General features: G+C 43.8%; 2 protein-coding genes across 4 annotated transcripts in view; one reads left to right on the top strand and one right to left on the bottom strand.

Annotated features, from left to right (window-relative positions):
• Positions 1–4621, bottom strand: part of FZR1 (fizzy and cell division cycle 20 related 1) — a 94048-nt gene extending 89427 nt beyond the window's left edge. Inside the window, exon 1 of one of the 3 annotated variants that reach the window (XM_078669952.1) lies at positions 4485–4621. In XM_078669952.1, the coding sequence (XP_078526078.1) occupies positions 4485–4606 (122 nt within the window). In that variant the 5' untranslated portion in view covers positions 4607–4621. The remainder of the gene's footprint in view (positions 1–4484) is intronic. The other 2 variants (XM_078669953.1, XM_078669955.1) reach the window with 2 other exon arrangements.
• Positions 4622–4826: 205 nt separating this feature from the next.
• Positions 4827–20139, top strand: DOHH (deoxyhypusine hydroxylase). The gene is made up of 4 exons (XM_078669958.1): positions 4827–5197; positions 8233–8309; positions 9057–9294; positions 16439–20139. Exons 1-4 carry the CDS (start codon positions 4924–4926, stop codon positions 16753–16755), a joined length of 906 nt encoding a protein of 301 aa, XP_078526084.1. The 5' UTR covers positions 4827–4923; the 3' UTR covers positions 16756–20139.
• The last annotated feature ends 334 nt before the right edge of the window (positions 20140–20473 follow it).

The following is a 20473-nucleotide window of genomic DNA, read 5'->3' as shown; positions in this document are numbered from 1 at the left end:
GTTTGTTTTTCTAAATAACATAATTTAACATTACAATGAGCGCTTTCTGGGGCAGGCAGCAGCTCACGGACAGCACAAGCCGCGTTGAAAAGTGTAAGGCTGGCATTGATATGCCTAGTTTAGAACACCAGCCACTGCCCAGAGGCCTCACTGTAAGCCTCCACCTGCCCTCAGCTGCTCAGAATAGTCAAAGTTACCAGAGCATTTCCAGAGGAGTACTCCAAATGTTGTTTGCTGTTTTATAAATCTCAAACTCGTTCCAAAGGTATTGGAGCGCTTGACATGAGCATCAGCTACTTTACGCAGCGTGACATTACTCACCCAAGGAACGGTTTGTAGAGAGCACCTTCACCAGTGAATCCAGGCCAGTGTCACAGTATGAGAAACACCGGCACACTAAGCAGTATATGGGTTTTAATTGTGCGACCTGGCTTCACTAATGACGCCCGGTTACAGGCACATTGGTTGCTCCTCCTACCTGCTGGGCAAGCTATAGTGCCTAGGTGCCTGCTGATATGCAGAAAGCACAACATAGCTCAGGTCACAGAAACCTCGCTGTTGAGCTGATTCTCTGCTGGCAGCATCGTGACTTGCAGCAGGTCCTCGAAACAAAGCGCTTTATCTGACCCGGCCAATCAGCTGATGTTTTTCCTAAATCTGGCAACTCTCTTGAAAGCAGTTCAATATCTCATGCGTACTATCCCGTGATTCTGGGCAAATAGCATAACCTTCTGGTTCTTAAAAATGTCAGACCTTGTGTAATGTAACCAGGACACCCTTGTAATGCGTGCCGATACCTTTGGGTCCAGTTTACAAACTAAAGTCTTCTGCGTAAACACCACTTGACTGCTCAACAGCAATGAAATCATCCACAAAAAGCATAATAATTGCAGCTTAAAGGGGAAATGGGTACCTACCAAGCTGTATTCTGTTGGGCCTGTGCTGCAACAAACAAGGGCTCAGTTTCAGCTACATAACACTTTCAAAAGTGAAAGCACACTACACGAGAGGAAACGAACGAAGAGAGCAGCCAGCTGCACCCCATCTACAGCTCACCCCTCCTGTTATGACTGTTTAATTGTTGCCACCCACTATTTCATTCTGTCTCCTCTCAATCTCCCCTGCCTTTGAAATGAATGGAATTGAGTGAACTCCTAAGGGCACTGTGTAAAGCGCCTGAAAAGTAGCCATATTCACAACATTGTAACTCTGTAAACCCTCTGCCATGATGTCACTGCTGTAGGTCGAAGAAGACCTCTGTGGGCAAGTGCATACGCAGCAGGACATCTGCAGTTTATCACAACTACCCCATTAAAAGTAAAGGAGCAGCCAGCAAGTAGTAATTTGTTTTGAGCTGCTCGACATTTTTAAATTCTCTCCTTGCCTCTCCCATCAGGCTGGTTGGGCGATGCCACTTTTGCCCATTACCACCATCCACCCCTGGTAACTACTGGCAACTAGGTTATTATTCTCATAAATGTGCAATATTCATACAAAAAAAGTTGATGAACCTAGCTTCTAAGCAACAAATTGATTTGAAGTGTGCCTATGAGTCCTAATGGTAGAAACTAGGCCTGTGTGACATTTCTATTATACTGGAGTAATCCGAATAATTGTAGTAATTTTGCTTTACTCTTTTGATGCAAAATTACACGATTAAGCCAATTTCTGTAAGTATGAGTAATTTGGTACAAAACCCCAATCTTAAAAGCCAAGGGATAACACATTTAATGAGCTCATATGGCTGCTACTGTTGGTGTTTTGTTGCATTCAGCACTTCTTCATTTTGCACTAAGAAAATAGAGCTAAGTACATTTAAGATGCTGGGATGCGTTTTGTGCTCAAAAAGTAGAGCCAAATGCTGGGTTAGGCTCTTCGCCTAATTCCATGTAATCTATTGTAATTTTGTATATTTACTCCACAGTAAATTATGCAAGAAACACCCACCTCTAGTAGAAATCATGCCTGAAATTTCAAGAACTTCACCAGTTCACATGAAGCTGCACATTGAACGCTTTTTGGTGTCATGTGTCCACATTTATGCCTTGGTAGAAACACCATCATTTGACACACATTTCCTTACGTACTGTTTTGGGAAAAAGGTTGAGAATTTTGTTGGTCAGCATTTGACTTTTAATCTTTATGATTAAGATGTGTTTGTTTAGGCTGAAGGAAGACAGGGGTGGTTCTGGTTCAGTGGGACAAATCTGGATGAATGATTCCTATTCCGATCTGAATTCAGACCGATGCGTGGGTCTCTTGACTGACACTTTTCCATCAAGACCGGCTGGCATGGTTGTGGACTGATTTGTGAGAGTCATGTCCGTATGAAGGTTGTGTTAGTGGTACTGGGTAGTGTATGCATATGACTTTCAAAAGTTATGTGTTGTTGAGTATTGTGCACTATCCACACTCCACCAACCTTGGCTTCGTTGCCAAGATCAAAACAATTGTTGTTACCTTTTCACCTGTCAGTTGAAAACACAATCCGAAGTAAAACAATAAAAATGTCTGGGCACATTTACGTCATTAGCACCAAGTGAATCCTAGCCCAGGATAGGAGCATAGGTTACAAAAAAGGTTCTAATCAGACCTTTGTGTCTCCGGTATAATGATCACTTAAGCCTGCTTATTTGTTTAGGTGAGAAAACTGTGATGAAAATCAGTATAATTTGAAATACATGTGCACTGCATATATTCTGTATAAATTTAACATATTCACTGGTATGCGGTATATAAACTATTAGTACACACTGTGCCTCTGAATTTTTTATTGAATAACCTGTTTTTGGTGTTGTGGGTAATGCTGCAGTAACTAAATTTACCACCAATTTTCCAATCTACAATCTAAAATACCAGCTCTGGTGTGATTTACACGTATAGATAATGTCTTTGCATAACTGCAAGGCTTGAAGACAGTCATGAAAATGTGTGGCACTTCATATGGCTGAAATCAACTGAGCAAGTAAAGTTGTCCCTAATTAACTGGCTCTGCTGCTTGTTTAAGGAAAACAGGAGAGGATTACAGTGCCATTGACTATGTATGCTACCTTGTACTTTTTGGCTGTACGTTTGCCATGAAAACTCGGGTATCTGCCATCTACTCCTTTATACAGTAATGATTGTTAATAGAGCTGGCAGCCAACCTATTGACTCCGAAGGAAAATAAATTGCACAGGTGAGTCAAGTGGCAGTCCCTACCCCCACCTCACGGATGTCAGCTGGCTGCCAGAAGGTGTGTACTAGATTTCAATAGTATGCACCTCTTGAGAACAGAGCCTTCTAATCTTTGTAACTGAGCCTAGGGCTGCCGAAGCTCACACTAGCAGTCACAAGGTGAGCAGAGCTGCTTTGCAGCACTAGAAGAACCTAACTCAGAAAAAATTATGACTGCCTTCATAGAAAAGTAATATATATATATATATATATATATATATATATATATATAAAAGATTCTTGCACTTCTTCACCGGGTTTAAAAAGTGTTATATGGCCCATGTTGCTGGAGGTTTTGCAACTTAAGAGTGAAAAATGTAATCACAGAAAACAAATGTTGATTTTTGATTATGACAATGCTAAAGTTGTAATATTGTCTTTAAAAGTAAAGATTATCATGCATAAGTTATTTTTTATGCAGCAAGATTGTTCTGTACATCACGCTGCGTATTCATTGGCTCTGCTTCAGAGATTCTGTTGTAAACCCTGTCACTCAAGTGAAATTTGGTTTGATTGTATACTGCTTCGGAGATTTACTGAAACGCTACACATTTATGGCAAAGTAGCTTAGTAGCTACTTCCCCGGCTTCCTAGAACTGACCATAATCTAAAATCCTGGTCAGGCTTACTCCCCCTTTCAATCCTCTGAGCTGAGATAATTAGTGATGTTGAAACTCAACTTGCCTTGTGGTGTTAATGTGAGATGCTTGGCCCATTCGATAGTGTACATTTAATAACCAAATGTATTCTGGGAATTGTAGTTTCCCTTTTCTTAATATGCACAGACATCATACCAGATTACAGTGGTTGTGTTTATAATTATATTGACGTTTTAAGGTACTATATTTTTCGAAAATAAACTAAAAAGAACAATTTCCAACATTTGATATTCTGTGTACTTGTGTGCATGCATACTTCTATTTGTATTTGAACACGTCAGTGTTCGTGATGGGAAAGTGGCAAACCCATGTTATAGTTGGCAAGCAGTCAGTCCAATATCTTGGACGACTGACACATTTTGTCTATCCTTGTGTTTTTTTGCCAAAATTACTTTGGTTTAGGAGCACTCCTAAATCATTATGTTGCAGAAAGTGGGTATTTTCTGATATGTATGCAATCCATGGAAAGAACAGCTTTGTTCTATTGGCAGTGAAGTGCAACTCAAAGGGTCACGCTTATAGCAATAACATATCACACATAAGCACACCGAAAGTAGAGAAGTGCCACACTTGAGCAAACAGAAATAAATCTTTGCAGCTACTACATACCATAGACCGACAGTAAACTGGCATCCATCCTCCCCTAAAGTTTTGGGGCAGCCCAGATAGTTGGAGTTGCATATCGTCCTTCTTCTGTTTCGTTGTTCTGTCGTGTATCCTAGTGCAGCCATTGTCCGCTTTTTGTTTCTATTTTCGAACCCGGCCATTACCATTTGGGAGCATGGAGAGGGGTGCGTGCCTATGAAAGATTGGGCTCATCGCTGCCTTTCGAAGAACACATCTTCAATTTTATAATCGGCGAAGTTAAAAGAAATAAAGAAGTGTATTTTATGGAACGCCCAAGCATTGCCTGCCCGTTAAAAATGTATTAATATGTATTTCCGGCTTTGGTTGGTCCCGGTTGTTACGCTGTCCTGTTCTAAGATGGCCGCGCTCTGTGCTTAGCACCGGTGCTGCAATTAAAGACACCGAGGCTGTCCGGGGAAAGATGGTGCCCCCGGAGGAGGTGCAGCGCCTCGGCCGGGAGCTGGTGGACCAGAGCCGGTCCTTGAGCCAGCGCTTCCGAGCGCTCTTCACCCTCCGCGCCTTGGGCGGCCCGGAGGCCATCGCCGGCATCAGCGGGGCGTTCCAGGACCCGTCCGCTCTGCTCAAGCATGAGGCGGCCTACTGCCTGGGGCAGATGGGGGACCGCGCGGCCGAGCCGGCCCTCAGGACGGTCCTGATGGACAGAGAGCAGGAGCCCATGGTGCGGCATGAAGCGGGTGAGACTGCCAGTCTACGCAGGGACTCTGGAATTATGTGGCTAGGGAGGGCCAACTTATGTGGTAGGGTAAGGTTCACAGAATTATGCGGCAAGAAAAAAGCAAGTTGTGTGCCATAATACTGCACATTTGGTAGATATCCGTTCTGTTAATTAATTAGTCATTTTTACACATTAACCCGTCAGGAGAATGGTTTCACCTTATATGTACTAGTTTAACACAGCAATACGCCACTGAAAGTTGAACAGTCAACTTTTGCAAAGTGTCTTCTGCTGCATGCCACACACATCAGCACATTTTAATAACTTTTGCTCTGTTTGAGCTCAAACTTATTTTAGAATCTGTAGATTATACAGCAGATGGTGGGTTATGTGGCAAATCCATATTTATGTAATAACCTCTGAAAAATCGTATAATTACAGTGCCCAGGGTATAGCCAGTTAATCGTGATATTTTCTAAAGCTCCTGCAGCCTAAAGGGTCGCTTGGGGCTAGTGCTTTTAAAGTGGATGAAAAACAAAGGATGAGGAGAGTAGACTTATTGCTTTATTGAACAATGGTCTTGGCAGCAAGAATCACTAAGCAGCCACTAAAGCCAAGGGTGTGGCCTAATGCATGTTATGAGTGCCATCGTTCTGAAAAATAAATATTTGATTCTATCTTTATTATACACCATGTAGCACAATGAGCGAAAAAATAACCTGTTCTGCCCCGAACGAGAACCATTAGCAATAAAGCATTTGGCAAGGTTCAGATAAGATAATATACCTCAGCAGACCTGATACCTCCAAGTCCTGGATCAGCAACCAGCACTGCACAAACTTCAGTCTCAATGGAAACCCTGGAACTGTATGGGAAAGCTTCCTTGCAAAATGAACAATTGATGGACCAAATGCTGAACAGTGTCATACATTCACCCCAGTACAGAGTTCTGTCCCAAATCCATAGTTTTTTTTAATTTCCATTCCATCATCGTTCTTAAGCTCACTTCGCCAACCCAGGTCGTACCCAGCCATATGCAAAGCAGAATTGACAGTGTTCCCCATGGGAACAGTCCAGCCTGAACTGCCAAGCCCGGTCCTACCTGAACTGGAAACCAGCATCCTAGACCCGGTTTCTGAGTTTCACCCCTCATCAGCCAGGCTTGCTTCACTCCAGTGGCATGGAGAGCACACTGTCCAGGCAATCCTTACCGCAAACAGTAAGGCAGCTGCAGGTAGAATACACAGTTTGTATTCTTGCCTAAAGACAAACAGCCAACAAGTCCCACTTGGATGGTCACAGAAACCCCTATTACGCAGGCCGAGGAATCTCTAATTACTCTTGGGGCCTATTCGCCTGCTTACATAGTAAGGAGGGAAAATGGTGAAAAAATAACTAATGTGCTCAGGCGAGTCCTACCTGAAAACGCAGAAGGAGAATGACCCTAGATTATAGGGGATTCCGGCTTCTTAAACAGAGAGTGGAAGGGTGTCCTTTATAGTCACACAGTCAAAAGGCCCACTGTGCCACGAAACCTACTCTGCACCCGCTCTCTGGTAGCTCAGTGCTGTGGTACAGGTTCCTTTTCATTTTTAGTAGTCTCTGAAGAAGTAGTGGAAATACATTTATTTTACATTTTAGGACTTCGACTTGCATCATAAAAATCATCGAAAGGCAGTACATTGGCAAATGATTGCAATGAGTCTTTAATGCCTCACCAGAGAACCATGCTTTCTGCCTTAACATTGATTACATGTGACAGATTTTTAGCAGCAAGGAGAGTACCGGGTGTCACCCTATTATGCTATACCTACACAGGATGAGATAGCAATTATCTTTTCAGTTAGGATTGGTTGATATGTTATGTTATGTTATACTTGGTTTTGTATAGCGCACGGCTACTCAGAGAGTGTCCCGGCGCGATAGTTCCAACACTCCTTCTGGTATTCGCTGTATAATAAAGATAGAAGCAATGATTACTTTTTTAGATGTCTGACACTCATTACTTTAATTCGACCACACCCTTAGCTACATAGCTGCAGGCCACGTCTCTATAATGCCTACTTAGTTATTTCTGCTGCTTACATCACTGTCCTATAAAGGAAGATGTGCAATGCCCTCATAATTTCTTTGTCATCCACCTTAAAGCACTAGTACCATGCAACCCTTTGTGTTACAGGCGCTTTCCTGTTTATGTACAGGACAGACTGTCTTATGAGAGAACCAGGCAGTGAGGTGGCCCTCATTTAGAGGCAGTCGTTTTACCTACAGTTCGTCTTTTAGAGGTACCCCTCACTAAAGATTCACCCAACATAGGCATTATATGAACATTGTCATATAGTGTATTTCATGTAGGAAGCCTCACAGCCTATTTTAGTGCAATAGGTTGGGAACCATCAAGAAGGACTACCCCTTGCACGCTCTGAAAGCTCTCCACTTGACCTCCCTGTGCCAGTATCTTTGCTTCTGTGAATCTACCTTCTTTAGTAGACCGTAAGGAAAGCCATGAACAACCTTCCCTCTTCTTGATAAATGAGAGCGCTGTCCGCAGTCCCATCCCCTTAGTGAGCCTCACCTTTGTCCGAGATTTGGGCTGAAGATAGTTGGCCATTGAGGTGGAAGCCAATGCCTCCTCCTATTGCTGATCACACCTTTAGCTCTCACTTTTCCGAAAACAAATAGGGCCCAGAAAGCCCAGCCGTTCCCGTTGTCGGTGCTTCTCGTTGCCTAAGAAGTGGTTCTGACAGATGTTTTGTTCTCATTTTTTTGTGTGCTCAATCACAAAGTTGGCCGCTCAAATAAAAAGAGATGTTGTGCTCATTGATGCTGACTGACCTTGCAGCATATGGAATATCCGTGTATAGCAGTCTTTGGGTTGCGAGCGGATGATACTTTGCACTCACTGCTGTTTGCAGTCCTCAGGCATAGCTGTTTCAGTATGTTGTACATCGCACCTCTCCATGCCTTGACCCACTTTTAACAAGACAGGTACTAGACATCATGTCTCCCTTCATCCTCCATGCTTAAACCTAGTGTCTCTTTCTTTCCTTCCAGGAGAGGCGCTGGGAGCCATTGGAAGCCCTGAATCCCTGGATCTTCTGAGAGAATATTGTACAGATCCTGTGATAGAGGTAAGTAAATACACCTGCCCCACTCACCCTCCAGTATGCCTTCTGTGGTGTCATGGGTCCCAGGTCCGGTTTTGTAGTACTTAAATTATTTCCATAGAAAAAATGGGCTCTGCTAGAACCGAATATCGCGATAACAGGGTCGTTTTCCCCTTCATTTTATTATGACTAATGCACATCTCGAATTTTTAAGGGATTTAAAAACAAGTTTTTGCTGAAATAAAACATTGTTTTTTGCAAGGTGTATATTCCTCAGAACGTCTGTGATCTTTGTCGTTGTAGTTACAGGGGATATATTTTCTTGTGACCTTAGTGAAATGTGATGGGGATGCTACAGTGTCTGGTCCCTGGTCTATCCAAGAGTAGTCTTCACAGTAGTAACCCCTGGGAATGAACAGAGGCTCTCCTCCTTTAGTGTATAGGTGTAACTTCAGTTATTACACGCAGTAGCAGTGCGATCTTGAGCATGGTATAGTCCAGTGACATCCAGTAAATAACGAGAAATGTTCTTTGGTGTCTGTATGTTTATTTGAACATGTATTCACTTGAGTATATGATATATCGTTAACCCAACTCCAGAGAACATTTTTATTGTATCCAGAGCATCTCAAATACAAATAGTCTTTATTGTGTGTGAACATGTTTATATGAGAGTGTAGATGGGGAAAAAGGCTTCTAAGATCAGTACCCTATGGACCTGCTGCTTTATTGTTACTGATTCACTGTGTTCTTTTTGTGTTACCTTCCCAGGTAGCGGAGACCTGTCAACTCGCTGTGAAAAGGATAGAGTGGCTGCAGAAGAACAAAGATAACCCTGATGCAAACCCATATCAATCCGTGGATCCAGCTCCCCCTCTTGAAGAGAAGGATGTGGTGAAACTGAGAGCGGCACTCCTGAATGAGTCTCTGCCACTCTTTGACCGGTACCGGGCCATGTTTGCTCTTAGGAACTTGGGTGGGAAAGCTGCCGTGCTGGCATTGGCCGATGGTGAGTTTTCCTTGACCAACTGATTTAAAAGTGTTTACCCCTGGTTTCCATTAGCCATCATTCTGTTTCACTTCTTGGCCTTCATTGTTATTTTCCATTTATCATCTCTGCCCCCATAATGGGGCACATGTTAGTCTTCTATGTCCAGTGAGCAAACTGTTTCACACCTTTGTAATAAGAGTGGCTATTTCAAAGTGTGTAAAGTTTCTTTATAGAGATTGCAGTGGCATCTTGGAGAATGTCTGCTGCTCTAAGTGGGTAATTGCTCCAAGTGGTTAATATATGAGTAAGTCTAGTAATGGGCAGAACCATTGACTTTCAGCATTCTCCCAGTAATGGCTATTCCATTATTACGATATTTGCAGAAGGAACTGAAGGACTTAGTGAGCCAGAAGATCACTGTGTTGGATTACTGTTAATCACTCAATTAGTGAATTTCTATGGCGTGGCTAATCACTTAAGAGGGTATCCAGGCTCTAGTTTGGCTCGGAGTCTGAGTCAAACAGCCAAGTCTTTAGTGCCCTTCGGAATTCCGGAAGAGAAGTGGAGGTTCGTAGCTGTGGTGGAAGGTTGTTCCATGTTTTCACCGCGAGGTAGGAAAAGGAGCGTCCTCTGCTTTGGTGGATGCAAGGGCCTGTGGGAGAAGGATGCGGAGCGTAGACATCTGTAAGGTTGGTAAAAGCTCATGAGATGGTTGATGTAGGTTGGTCCCTGGTTGTGAAGTGCTTTATATGCGTGGATCATCAGCTTGAATTGGCATTTGTTCTGTATGGGGAGCCAGTGAAATTTTCGGAGGTGCAGGGTATGGGGGTTCATCGCGGGAGGTCGAAGATGCGTCCGACTGCAGAGTTCTGTATGGTCTAGAGTCTCTGTAGGCGGTAAGTCGTGATTCCTGAGTAGAGGGCATTACCATAATCTTGTTGACTGGTGATTAGGGCCTGTGTGATTGTGCGTCTTGTGTCCTGGGGGAGTCATTTGAAGATTTGTCATAGCATGCGCAGTGTGAGGAAGAAGGCGGAGGAGACTACATTGACCTGGCATTTCATGGTAAGTTTGCTGTCCAGGATGATGCAGAGTGCTTGGTTGTTAGGTGAGAGAAATGGTCCTAGTTCCGAGGCCCACCAAGAGAAGTTACAGGGAGTGGGGTCGTGACCGAAGATCAGTACTTCCGTTTTGTCTTGTGTTGAGCTTCATCCATTTGGTGACGCTTGTCATGCATCTGTAGAAGTTGGTTCTGACGGGGTCTTTGGAGAGGAAGAGGACAAGTTGGGTGTTGTCTGCATAGCATATAATGTTCAGTCTGTGGGATCTGACAGTGTTGGCTAGGGAGGGACATGTAGATGTTGAATAGGTTTGGGCTGAGGGATGAGCCCTGAGGTACACAGCATATGATGTCTTTGGGTTTGAAGGTGAATGGTGGCAGGCGGATCTTCTGTGTTCTTCCAGTAAGGAAGGAGGTGATCCATTTGAGTGTGTTTTCTTGGATTCCGATGTGGTGAAGCCTGGTGATCAGCTTGTGGTAAGATACGGTGTCAAAGGCTTCCAAGAGGTCAAAGAGGATCAGTGCCGCTGCCTCTCAGCCGAGAAGGAATGAGATGTCATCTGTAGTGGCAATCTGATTGGTCTCTGTGCTGTGGTTGCTGCGGAATCCAGACTGGGAGGTGTCAAGGTGATAGTTCTGTTATAGATAGTCCGTGAGTTGCGTGTTGATGGCTTTCTCCAGGACTTTAGTTGGGAAGGGGAGCAGATACCCTCCCTCTCTCCCCACCCACCTCAGCACCCTCCCCTCTCGCAGGTCTTTCCACTTGGTATCTAACTAGTAACAAAACAAGACTTACCATACTGCGAGCAGTATTCAAATTGGGAATTCTTCTAAAAATTCATCTGATGGCCAACATGTCTCTAATGGATTCAGAAAACGAAATGTGTCTCAGGTTTAGAAAAAACAAATTTAGTGGAGGAAACATTCTTAAAAATATTTAGATTTTTAAAGAAAGTAAAAACGTTTTACTTGGATCTATTATCTGCCTTGTTCCTTAAGAAAATGCCAAGTCTTCCTGTACTTCTTATTCATCATCGGACGGAAGTATTCTATCCAACTTTTAATGTTTGTACTACTGTATTTGCTCTGCTCAGATTACTAGACAAAACAGTAGTTAGCCAGATTTTTAGGTCTCGCCTGTCGATGCGCATGCGCATCGAGCTTGCGAGCCTATTGCGGCTTAAACAACCTTTAACTAACAAGCAGGGAATCGTGGCGATTCCTTGCAGTGTCCGTGACTTTTAAGCTCAATGCGCATGTGCATTGAGCTTAAAAGCGCGTGCACATCAGTTCCCTCAGCCGCATCGCCGTCTGTTCCCTCAGCCGCATTCCTCCGACACCTTTTGAAGTGAAGCTTAGCTTCACTTCAAAGGCCCCGGCTTCTTCACACCCACATGCCGCTCTCCCCGCTCCGCCCCCTCCCCTGCCCGCCGTGTGCATGCCGTGTGCATTTCTCCTCCACCCCCTCCCCACAGCAATGCCCTCCGTCTTGTTTTTTTTATTTTAACTTTCAGCGCAAGGATCCCGCTTGTTCTTTATTTATTAAACACACGCTTCGCTCTTTCTCTTCTGCTTCTTCCACTCGCAATCTGCTTTTTATATTTTTTCCTTCTTTCCTCGCCCACTCTTTCCATGTTACTTCAGCTTTTTCCATTTTTTTTGCCCCTCTGACTCACACCCGATCTCCCGCCTTCTTTTCCGTCTTATTATAGCCTCTATGTGCTCTCACCTCAAACAATTCTACCCTTCACTACGACACTCCCGCCATTTCACCCCTTCTTTACTCATTCACACTCAATTTCCCGTCTTTTCCCCTTTCCTCTCGTTTCTTTTTTTCCTCACACTTCGTCCTATCTATATTTACCCATCTCCAGCCCTACTCTTCTCCATCTTCTTGCTCACGTTGCCCCTACAAACTTTTCTTCCTTCGCACTCGGTTTTCCTGCCCATGTCTTACACGCTCCCCCAGAGTCTCTTCTCGTCGCTGGCAGCCTCACCTTCTTTCTTCACCCTTCCTTCTCGCTCACGTTAGCCCTACAAACTTTTCTTCACACGCACTCGGTTTTCCTGCCCATGTCTTACACGCTGCCCCCAGAGTCTCTCCTCGTCGCTGGCAGCCTCACCTTCTTTCTTCACCCCTACACAATATTGCTTGTACATACAGTGAACATGACACACTGACTTTCCTTGGCGCACTCATGCCGATGTTGTCAGGACATTGCAGGTGGGGTCAAGTTAATGTTTAAAAACCATTACTTTGGGCCGCTTCCGTGTACTGCATGAGCAGTCCCTGTAACTTCTGCAGGCCAGCTGCTGCTGAGACGCTGACACTCTCCCGCTTTCTGCTTGGCGCCACCAGCCCTTCCTCCCCTCCTCCCCCCCTCCTTCCAGGGACGACCACCGTCTCACACCCCATCCCCATATGCTCCTTCCCTCCCACTCGCTGGCTCCCCCTCCCCCCCCCCCCCCCCCCCCCCCACCAGGCTCTCAATGCTTGTTTTAAACCAAGGCAGCGGGGGCTCTTCAGCGTGTCCGACTCAACATTTATCCAGTGACTCAACAAAACAACATTTAATCAAGAAAACTGCACTCAAATCATCGTAGGTTCCCAGCTTGACAAAATGTGTGATCGTTGTCAAATGACTTTGCTTCACCGTGCATCGGTTTACTCGAGAGTCGAATCCGAGACCTCTTGTGGACACTACGTTTAGAATGTGTGCAATATAATAAATAACACCCACCAGGCTCTCAATGCTTGTTTTAAACCAAGGCAGCGGGGCTCTTCACCGTCTCCTTTGCCTAAAACTCACATGGTCGCTCTTGGATTTATTTTTATTGGCCATTAACTCTGTGGTTTGCGCACTCTGTCAATTTTTTACAAACAATTTTTTATATTCTCCCACTGGGCAAAGTAACATTTGCTGTGGGCTTAAAAATATCAGCATTCGTTAATCACTCGTGCATGGCTTACTTTTTTGGTATCACTTGTTCTCTCTCTCTCTCTCTCTCTCTCTCTCTCTCTCTCTCTCTCTCTCTCTCTCTCTCTCTCTCTCTCTCTCTCTCTCTCTCTCTCTCTCTCTCTCTCTCTCTCTCTCTCTCTCTCCCTCCCATAACTCTCTCTCTCTCTCTCTCTCTCTCTCTCTCTCCTCCCATAACTCTCTCTCTCTCTCTCTCTCTCTCTCTCTCTCTCTCCCATAACTCTCTCTCTCTCTCTCTCTCTCTCTCTCTCTCCCCTTCTCTCTCTTTCTCTCTCTCTCTCTCTCTCTCTCTCTCTCTCTCTCCCTCCCTCCCTTAACTCTCTCTCTCTTTCGCTTCCCATCATTTACTCGCACACGCAACGCCACTCGCCCACGCAACGCCACTCGCCCACGCAACGCCACTCGCCCACGCAACGCCACTCGCCCACGCAACGCCACTCGCCCACGCAACGCCACTCGCCCACGCAACGCCACTCATCCATTTGCAAAACGGAAAATGTTAAACTCTTCTATTGCGAGACCTATTGCATTTTCAATGCTTGTTTCTTTAGCTGTCATTCAACATATTACCGTCTAGTCTTGATTTAGGCGCTTTCATGTCATTGTCAGTGTTTGGTCTCTAGTATAATGTCTTGCGCATTGTTGATGAAGAAGCAGACATTCTTTTGGTTATGTTGGACCCCTTGTGCTTCCTTCAAAATCATAGACCAACGGAAAAGAAATTACATTTTCCATTAGGTGGTTTTATTCCTTTGGAGTAAAGATTACAATGACTGCAATTTAGCAAAGAGTAATTTGTAAGCATCCACTCATTGTTCAGCAGTTCATGTAAATGAAATGAAGGTAACTCTGTTGCTGGGTAAGCAGCATGTTTACACAGGATGAACAGCTTGCATGTTATGGAATGAAAAACAACTATTTTCCCTTGATTAATGATGAGATAAATGTTCTCATGATTTTGTCTTTTTATAGGCACAGTTGTGTTCACAATATATAGGGTTTTTTATGCGGCACTATCTTAACATAGTAAAATGTTATTTTGTTGTCATCAGCTGTATGTTTGTAGTGTCAAAATTGTTTTAGTTTTTTTTGCTCTTGTGGGAAATGGTACAAAGTACATCACCTGGCTACTGTTATACGGTTCTTACTAATCCAGTAGGACTGTGCATTTAGAACAACAAAACTTCAGAATACAGAGTCTCAGTCTTCTTATATAATCAGTAAATGGTGGTCTGTTTGGCTAGCTCACCGTACCCCATCCAAACTCGTATCCTTCCAGAGGTATGGATGTTGTCATGACTTTGATTCCCAAGGAAATTGTGGTTTCAGGTCTAATCTTTTCGTTTGTCAATCTTGTATGCCCAAAGTACTCACAAAGAAAAGATACAACATTGCAACATTTATTTAACAGCTCTAATCTTTGTAAGTAAAACATGAACTGTGATTGTAAGAAAGATGACCCATTTTAATAAGCATTATTAGAATAGTGAAAAACACAAACAAGCCAATCATGGCAATTGTTGCTAATGCTGCTAAAGTTACTCCCATCTATTGCTAGCTTCTATGCTAAAGACAGAGTATATCGGGAGTACACATCTGCCAGGCCTATTGGAATGACTTACCCTATACCTTGGTACTGTATGTCAGGAAACCAGGCTTAGTGCATCCATTAAGGCACCTCCGACTGAGTTTACAGCAATCTTCGGTCTCAGGATGAAGGTCGGGGACAGCAGGACTGCATCTTACAGCAGCGTTCCATGATGATTCTGGCAGAAGTGAACATTTCCCCAACTTCAGCATGGACACGGTTTAAATAACAAAATGGCAAGCTTATCACACTGTGCCAAAGGTGCAGGGCATCATTTTAATTAGACTAAAGCAGAAGAGTCGTCTCCTTATGAGCACAAAAAATAAAACAATGCCTTGTGTGCTGCATGTGTGTGACACTGGATTTAAATGTCCTGACTATAAGGTGACAATGTCTATCAGAAATAAATGCGTGCAAGAGCCATTCTCGCAATAGGAAAAACATGTGCCAACCACCTTTAGAAAATGAGGCTGAGTTAAAATGAGAAACTAAAATGCAAGCCGCATAACATTACTTGTCAGAAATAATGAATGAGGAATCTAGCTGGGTAGGTACCGTTATAGCAGGGAGGCTACAAAATAGCTTAAGGATTGGCTTAATTATCTACCACTAAATAAACCATAATGTTACTCTGTGATCACTGGTTCACATAAAGTTGGAATTGCTGCTGTTCTTATATTTGAATTTATAATATTTTGTGCTACTGTTTTGTATATTTTGATTCTTTAAATATTAGAATGTGAGGGTATTTTGTTTGGAGCCTTGAAGTTGTCTTTGATGTTTCTTGATCAGTTGAACATTTTACGAAATTGGTCTTTGGAGTTTCAGTACTATCATGTTGAAACAGTTTCTTGATTTATGGTTATACAGCATGTCGGACTTTCAACTTTGGGTCTACAGCCCTCTGCCAGCTACTGTAGTCTCAGGGCTGAAGAGAATCCACTTATGAAACAGTCGCTCTTTAAATGTTTGGTGGGTGGGGAATACAAGGAACCTGATGCAGTTTTAAGAAATAGAAAAGAATCATCAACCTTCAAATGTAATACAGCATGTAATATATATATATATCATGTGATCAAGGCCTTGTTTGGCCGAAACGCGTAGTGGTGGTGTGGTGGAGAGCGGAATAAAAATCTAAGCACCATTACCTGGGTTTGCCTCGTCTGTGATGCTGCGTGACTGCTGCGAGACGTCCTTCTGCCTGATATATATATATATATATATATATATATATATATTTTAGCAGAACTTCGTTTCCTCATCCAGCATATAGGAAAAACGAAAACTAACCCAAGCAGGTAGTTTGCAGTCTTCCTTATTTCTTGTGCATAGCAATGACCGATATACATATATATATATATATATATATATATATATATATATATATATATTGAAAGTATGCTTATTTAACTGATGAACTCTGACTTTATTTTTTGCATGCTTGCTCTCATTTTTAATTTGGGCGAGGGGAGGTATATGAAGATGACTAGGTGCTTTTAATCTGCTTATTTATATGTTTTCTTGATTCCTCTGCAGGGCTCAAGTGTGGCAGTGCTCTCTTTCGTCATGAGATTGGATATGTACTTGGGCAGATGCAGCACGAGGCCTGCATCCCACAGCTGAGAGCCGCGCTGGAGACTGCAGAGGAGAACCCAATGGTGCGCCATGAATGTGCCGAGGCGCTAGGCTCAATTGCAAAGGACTCCTGTCTGGACACCTTGCGGGCATATGCCCGGGATGAGGAACGGGTTGTGCGAGAGAGCTGTGAGGTAGCGCTGGACATGTTTGAATATGAGAATAGTGACCAGTTCCAGTATGCTGATGGACTGAGGAAGCTGCAGACTGCGGAGTAGACTTCATTGGGCCTCCATAGGTACCACATGTCAAGCCCCTGAAGGCTCGAGCAACCAGAGCTTGGCCTCTTGGTGCAGAAAGCAGACTAACATGGTTAAATTAGGGATTACTGCAAATTACGATGCAAGTTTGTTTTATATTTGGCCTTCTCTCCAGTTATTGTGCGCTTGCACATCTTTAATACAAGTTCCTCTCAGCCTCAAATTGGAAGTCCAACACAAGAAAAGTAAAGTAACTCTTAAACCTACAGCCCTTACTCTAACTCCCTTCTTGGAGTATGGATGGAATTAAAAGGAATCCACCGAAATGCGTTGCCGTATCACACTTTATTTTCAATTTCTTATCCCTAGTGATGACAAATATTATTTTTAAAATCCTCTATGTTTCAGAAAGTTAGAGACCTGCATTAGCACTTCCAGATGGCATGTAAGGAGTGGCAAATGATTGGAGCCATTTTACTGTCTGTATTTGATAGAAGGTCTTTCATGGTATGCGAAATCAGCGAGTGCCTGGAAAAACACCAAACTGGGATGTTTTTGTGCTTACCCATTACTGGACTTGGCAGAAGAAATACAAGAAGGTTGGCAGGTGGGGAGGGAGGGCAGAATGAGAAAAAACGACTAATTGTTTTTTTTGTTAAGGGTATTTATATTGTGAGGATCAAGTCCCAGGCGCATCAGTTTTGTACATGGGCCTACGTGACTGCACCGGGGTTTAGAAGCACAACCGCCACGTTTACAAGAGCTCAGGCATGGAACTACAGTCACAGGCACCAGTGCAGCAACACCGTGCAACAGAGGAATGAGTAATGGGGGAATCGGGTAGTGGGTGTGAAATGGATGTTAAGTTCTTTCATGAAGGTTCAAAGTGAAGGACCCTTCTTGAATTTGGGGATGATTGTCCCATGGTAAAAAGCTGATGGGTGAGAAGGCCTCCCTTCTTGGTTTACCTTGGTGCGCTTTGAGATCAACAGTTAGTAGGTTCACAGGGACTGTGGTCAGGTTACTGGTCACCAGACGTTTTTCAGTTCAGTGGTCCAGATACAGAAGTGGATGCCTTTGTGTTTGGTGTAAAGTGGCTTGAATTTGATGCACGTTTGGGGGAGGCGGTGGGGGTACTCAAGCATTTTTTCTGATTGTCATTTTTGCATTGCCTGGTGATCAGATGTGCGGAGACGTGGAAGTAGCTTTTACAAAGGTTTGTATAGTTCATAGTGAACAGTTCACATCATTGTGAGAGAGGACGAGAGTGAAAACTAGTTTTAAGCTCTGTGCCTGGAGCAGCGTGTTCTGATCTTGTGGAAAAGGCTGGTCTGTTACAAGACGGTCTGGTGTTTAGTTTGAACTTAGTAAAGTAAGTAACCCAAGAATTTGGCTGAAGATGTAAGGGTGAAGCAGTAGCCATCAGGTTGCACATAGCTGAGACTGCTCCTCTTTGGGGTTGAAGGGGCAGTGGCTACTCGCACAGAGGCTGAGGTGAAGGATGTCCGATGTTTGCAAGACTCTAAGGTACACCTAAATATCCTCTGAAAAGTATGTGTAACGTGACCGCATAAAAGGCTTTCTGGGTATTAATAACCGCAAAGTGAGCTTATTCGAACACTAAACTAATCTGCTACAGTTTGAGAATGACAAACTCTTTACCAATACGTAACTACTACAGAAACATGTTTCCATGTCTGTAAAGGTTGCGGCTCCAATAAGCATGTCGGGTACAGCAGCACTCCACTGGTGTGCAACAATCTGTACCTTACCTGAACCGCTGATGTGAGGTTATGCTTGTTCTGCCTTAGAGTTTTTTGAGAACATGCTCCTTTGGGGCACAATCCATCCCACTTGCGACTGTGTCCTTTGACCCCAAAACTCCACCATTCAGAGCAGCTAACACGTGTGCGCGCTTGTACAGCCCAAGCAATACGAGCCCACAAGAACAGTAACTAGTATGTCCATCAAACAAGGGCATTGCACAGAGAACTATTCATTAACCTGCTTCTTTCTCTTATCAATGTGCTTGAAAAGCATTGACCTTGTCTAGATTGCTTTCGATGTACTGGGTGAAAGGTCACCTGGCACAAAGACAATAAAGCCATGATGACCTGGTAAATGCCCTCAGTGGTTGCTGTGTAGCTTCTATCTGCAGTACTGTGTAATTGCTTATTTTGTGAGCTGTCTTTTTAACGTAGCTCATCATGGGGATCGGCGCTCCTACATATTTATTTTCTTTTCTCAATCCAGTACAGAGACCTACACAACTTTGCATTACCCACAGGACCCACTTGTCCTCGTCCCTTTCATCACAAGGGAGACAGTACCATCCCGCCATACAGATAAAAGAACAGAAGAATACTAGAGCTCTCTCCCACCGGAAGTCTGCAGAATCTCATCAACGACTTCCTTCAAAATTTAGTGAAAATAATCCTTATGAACAAGTTCTTGCCTTAAATGACCATGGCTCGTCTGTCTCACGCACTGCCCTTGGATTGTATGATCTGTTGTGGGTTTGGCATGTACAGGGGAGGGGCGCTCAAACAGTGCGGGTAGGGTGTGGTGATGGCAGTTGGTGAGATTATAATACAACGGTGCTGACAGTATAGAGGAAACCCTGTAACCTCGAACTAATATTTAGGCATGAGGTGCCTGAACATTATGAAACATACAAACAATTACTATGCACACGTCAGATAAACAATTTCGTATCAATGTGTTCCGGGACAAACAGAGATGAAGCTGTTGGGTTGGTGAAAACTTTTATGTGGTTCTTTTTTGTTGAATATACAAACGCCAGCTGACACCTGTTTCTAGACACATCCGGTACTGAGCGGCACCGTAACCTATTACCGCAGGTTACCGTCCAGTCGTACCCGACAGTTCATTCGGAAGCACCCATTTCCTCTTGTTTACTTCATGACGTCGATGACCCAGAGTCAACACCGTTCACTCTACCTTACCCGAATACTTACCACGCCATTTACAGCCCTGATGATTCACAGGCTTCGTCCTGCTTGATGAAACACGTGTCGGCTGGCGTTTGTATATTAAACAAAAAAGAACCACATAAAAGTTTTCACTGCCCTTGGATTAACTACTATATTAGACTATCACTTGTGAAGCCCAGAGTTGTTCGGTTATACTCTCATAAGTTATGTTTGTTGTTCTCTCAGCACGCTTTGTATTATTTAAATGTGATGTTTTTTGATACCCCCTCACTGTTCCTTGCTTGCATTCTCAAATTATGTTGGTTTTACTCCCTTCCTATTTACGACACTCCAAATTGTGGAGCGCTCCGATACCCATCTGGGTCTTGTTCGCGCTATACAAAACTATAAATAAATAGTATCTATTGCCCCACCTCCTCCTACTGAAGGATACATAAGCAGTACCGACCCAGTATTTCTCCAGTTTTTTCTGTCTAGATCAACAGCATCAAGAGGGCGAGGGTGGGGGTTGCGAGGGTGGGGCTTGGACGGCTCTGCATTTTGTCATCCTGGCCGGAATTTCAGCAGGGCGGGGAGTCGGCCAGGGTGGTTTCACATCTCCTTCCCTGCGGGGTTTGCAGGGAGATATGTACAGTCTTAAAAGCATGCCGCGATTATTCGGTTTAGGAATTTTCTGATCAGTGTTTAGAGCCTCTCTGCTTTCGGTATGGATCTGTACATGTGTGGCCATGAGGGAGTGTGCATATGGGTAAGCCAGTGTTCGAGGCATGTGGGCTGCTGAA

This window comes from Lissotriton helveticus, chromosome 12, assembly GCF_964261635.1.
Source record: "Lissotriton helveticus chromosome 12, aLisHel1.1, whole genome shotgun sequence".
Classification (NCBI taxonomy): Eukaryota; Metazoa; Chordata; class Amphibia; order Caudata; family Salamandridae; genus Lissotriton; species Lissotriton helveticus.
Note: the sequence above shows the minus strand (reverse complement) of the source record. Positions and strands in the feature narration are given on the sequence as shown.